Source organism: Apaloderma vittatum, unplaced genomic scaffold, assembly GCF_000703405.1.
Source record: "Apaloderma vittatum isolate BGI_N311 unplaced genomic scaffold, ASM70340v1 scaffold27519, whole genome shotgun sequence".
Taxonomy (NCBI): Eukaryota; Metazoa; Chordata; class Aves; order Trogoniformes; family Trogonidae; genus Apaloderma; species Apaloderma vittatum.
Window position 1 is genome coordinate 1 of NW_009736215.1, and position 4,015 is coordinate 4,015.

General features: G+C 52.0%; 1 protein-coding gene across 1 annotated transcript in view; it reads left to right on the forward strand.

The window, feature by feature from the left end:
• Positions 1 to 243: 243 nt before the first annotated feature.
• MTCH1 (mitochondrial carrier 1) overlaps positions 244 to 4,015 on the forward strand; it is a gene marked incomplete at both ends in the record, with an annotated part of 9,197 nt that continues 5,425 nt past the window's right edge. Inside the window, 6 exons of the mRNA XM_009876892.1 lie at positions 244 to 328; positions 939 to 1,045; positions 1,433 to 1,510; positions 1,829 to 1,886; positions 2,302 to 2,353; positions 3,113 to 3,172. Coding sequence (XP_009875194.1) covers positions 244 to 328; positions 939 to 1,045; positions 1,433 to 1,510; positions 1,829 to 1,886; positions 2,302 to 2,353; positions 3,113 to 3,172 — 440 coding nt within the window. The remainder of the gene's footprint in view (positions 329 to 938; positions 1,046 to 1,432; positions 1,511 to 1,828; positions 1,887 to 2,301; positions 2,354 to 3,112; positions 3,173 to 4,015) is intronic.

Genomic DNA, 4,015 nt, shown 5'->3' on the forward strand with positions numbered 1-4,015 from the left:
TCTGCAGTGGGGGCTGCTCTATGAGGAGGGATGGGGAACTCCTCTGTACCCCATAAAATGGGAGGGTTGAGGACCCCCTGTGCCCTAGGGACCCTGTGGGATGGGGAAGGGACTGCCTGGGTCACAGGACACCCACTTACCAGAGGGTGACAAGAGGGTCGTGGCCCACGGATGCTGGGATTGAGGTCATGTGGCCCCAGGAACACCAAAACAGGGACCTGCCCTTGTGGTTTCTCTTGGCAGGGCGGGCACGAGCCACTACCTCCAACCGTTGGGAGAAACGTGCTGGGAAGGAAAGTCCTGTACCTGCCCGGCTTCTTCACCTACGGTGAGTGAATGTCCCTTCCTGCCACTATGAGCTCCTGCCCAAAAACAGGGCTGGGAGCTGCCAGGTCAAGCGAGCTGCCCTCCCACACCCCCCGCGATCATCCCCAGGCTGCAGCGGATGCGAAACGCTACAGCAAGGTGCAAGGCTGTCAGATTTACCTACCTGTTGTGGGAAGCAAGGAGGAGGTGGCCCCAACATTGGTGCTGAATCCCCTTCCTGTTGCACTGTTGCACAGGGGGTGTAGGTTTGTTTGTTGAGGATTTGGCACATGTTAGACGTAGCAAAGCATCTTCCTTCCCTGCAAAACAGCTCGGTTCAGTCCATGCTGCCTTGTAGCTCTTTCAGGTGAGCAAAACCCTCCAAAAGATGAGAAGTAGTCCAAAATACCGGAGTTATCCTTCCAAATTAGATGGCTATGACAGGGAATGTTTAAAAATTCTTTCCATCCTATATGAAATTCATATAGGACTGTTATAATAAATCATGTAGGGTGGGACTGCCCAGTCTGGAGGCCTTTGGGGTCCTTTCTCCGAGTTGGCCAGGTCCCGACTGATGGCAGCCTGGTGCTTTGGTTTTTTTTTTTTACCCAGCCCGCCACCAAAAAACCCAGCCAGACACATCGTGGAAGTGGATGGGAAAAGAGGCCTCTTCCGCGGTCTTACTCCTCGCCTCATCTCAAGCACTTTATCAACTATCACCAGAGGGAGCGTGAAGAAGGTAAAGGTCGGCTTGTCTCACCATAAATCAGCTCGCTGGGTAGGCCGGTGCTACTGCAGCCAGCCACGACTGGAGGAATAATCTCCTACAGCCTTTGAGCAGTCCTCCTAGACAGAAAGAGAATATCCTGTATCCCTAAAGCTTATTTTTTCAAAACAATTTTAACTTGAAAAACCACTTGCCTTTTATCTTTTGTAAGCAGTTTTGTGACCCCTCTCTTCCTGTTTTGCTTTCCGTCCTTCTTTCCCCTCTGTTTCTTCTTGCCTGTTTTACTTCTCCCATCTAGAGAACAGCTGCCTGGAGTTTCCTCTTCTCCTCAGACATCAAGGGTTTGTGGGTCAGCATCTCCATCAGTTTTGACCGTATATTTCTTCTCTCCCTGCTCAGGCTTTTCCACTGGAAGACATGGAGCATGTTTCTAACAGGGACGATGTGAAGACCTCCCTTAGGAAAGTGGTGAAAGAGGTGAGAAGGGAATATCGTGTGTTAATGAGCGATCGGGGAGATCTTGTTGGGCATGTGCCTGGAGAGGAAAGCTTAAAGTGTGGGCTGCTGGTGAAATTACTTGTAGAGAAGCTCTGGGTCAAAAGGCCGTGGTATTTAGTAGCTGCTCTGTACCAGCTACAAAATATTTTGTAGGAATGGAGGTTTACCAGAAACAACATTTCAAGAGGGACCCAAACCGGGTTTCATTAAGGGAAAGGGCCCGATCTGTGCAGGTGGAGCAGCACAGCTTTTCATACACGTGTAGTGTTCCTTTTTCTTTTTTTCTCCCCTTCCCAGACATCTCACGAGATGATGATGCAGTGCATGTCGCGAGTTGTCTCACATCCGCTGCACGGTGAGTCCTGTCCCTCTCCCCAAAACTGCATTTACCTGATGTTCTTTGTCGGGAACGGCTTCGTATGAAACTGCGGAACAGGGGTGGGTCTGACTGGTGCTTATGGAAGCCAGTGCTTGGGGTGGCCTTCAGGGACTAAGCCAGTCAAGCCAGCGAGGTGCTCTCTTCCCCTTCATTCCATCATCCTGGAGATCCCCTTGGGGTTAGGGCCAGAAATCCTGCCCCTTGCTTATAGACGAGGGGAGGGCACTGGTTTCTAACGAGTCTTGCGGCGGTGAGGACCACAAAGAGGGGCTGGAGGCGATGCGAGCCGAGGGAAGAGAGGGCAGGAAGGTCAGGCTGCTTTTTCTTTCATGTCCATTGCAACCTAAACTGGATTTGCTTCTTTGTCAGCCCTGTGTTTCTTTCCTCCTAGTGATCTCTATGCGCTGCATGGTCCAGTTTGTAGGCCGGGAAGTCAAATACAGGTGAGTGGCTGCAGCTCCCAAGGGTTTGGGCACGCAGAAATACAAATCCAGGAGTCACCTGCGTGGGATACGGCAACCTGGGGGGTTCGGGAGACCGAAAAGTAACTCTGAGCCGCAATTAGAGGGTGGGTGACCGCAGGGTGAAGGGATGTGGGCTCCATCCCAGCGTGTCCATGTTCTGCCCTGTGCCCACAGGGATTTTGGTGGCTGCAAGGCACCTCACGTAGCGACTCTCTTGCCTTTTTCGGTGTTAACAGAAAGGGAAGTCAGCAGGGTAGGTAATACAAAGTGTTGCTGTGGCCCTGCTGGCCTGCAAGGTTTTCCCAAGCCTTTCTCAGCAATATTTGCCTCTCTGCAGGGCAGAACTGCACGTGCTGGCTGTGATTGCAGCTAACCCACGATTGCCAGCGCGAGCTCCCAGAGGCAGGACAGGGTCCTTGGGCTGAGAATCGGCCCGATGAACGCACCTTACGCGCCCTGGTTGCGGCACGTGTTACCCCCTCACGCAAAGCCAAGCGGAGCTCTTCTAGCCGTCAGCGTTTATAAACAGTTTGTCAGCGGGTTGGGCACCGTCCCAAGCGTTATCGTGGGCTGGCAGAGCGCAGACACGGCCCTCCTTCGTGGGTTGAGGAGAAGCATCAGGTTGGAGCTGCCTGTCGCGGTGCTCGTGTGACGGGGCCGTAGAGAGCACGAGAAGCTGCGCGGGACCGAGAGGGAGCAGATTCCTGCGCATTTATCGCTCTTTTCCTTTCTTGGCAGTGGTGTGTTCAGCGCCATTGGCAGGATATTTAAGGAAGAAGGGATCCTGGGATTCTTTGTGTACGTGAGTTGTTGTTTAAATGCTTTCTCCTGTAGTCCCAAGGTGCTGGTGGCTCTCCCAGCTGCTCTGCCAACTTCAGAGTCACACTGAGGCCCCTCATCTCAAACCTTGTCTGACCACGGGCCTCTCGCATCACTCCTGTGAGCACAGATTAAATCTGTGCCTTTGACCCCGCTCCATTTCGACCATTAAGTTTGCCCCAGATCTTATCTTCAATTAAACCTTCAGAACCCAGAGAAAACTCTGCATTTTTTTTCTCCTTACCTTTCTTTTGCCCCTCCATGCTTCTTTGTGTTGCAGCAAAGGGCCATTTAAAGCACTTGTTTGTGCAACAGACACCAAGATTAAGGGCAGCAATGACACCCCTTGTTGAAATAAAAGCCCAGGCTTGGATGAGAAGCCCGTTCCTCTGAAGAGCACTGTGGGTGCTCATAAAGAGCAAACAGCTCATGCAGGCAGGAGGTTTGTCTGTATGGTGGGACTGTGATGCTGCCTGAACCAGAAAGAGCTGAAGGGCTCTTCGAGCTGCTGACAAAGTGAGTTGATGGCATCAGGAGAGCGGAAGTCTATCAGACAAACTTTTTGCTTGAACCCTTAGTTGATGCTTCTTGCCTTTTTCTCGTATCTATGTAGAAGCAGAACCACGGGCTGCCTCTGCTCCTGGTGAGGAGATAATTCACTGTGTTATGCCAATAATGGTAAAGGCAGCTCTGAGCTTTCAGGAGCGGTTATCAGGCCTGATCCCTTTGGCTCTGCAGTTACAAAACTTGGACCTCCAGATGAGACGGGAATGCATCAGGAAGAGGCGAGAAATTGGGAAGGAGTCTCACCCTGTCCTTCTC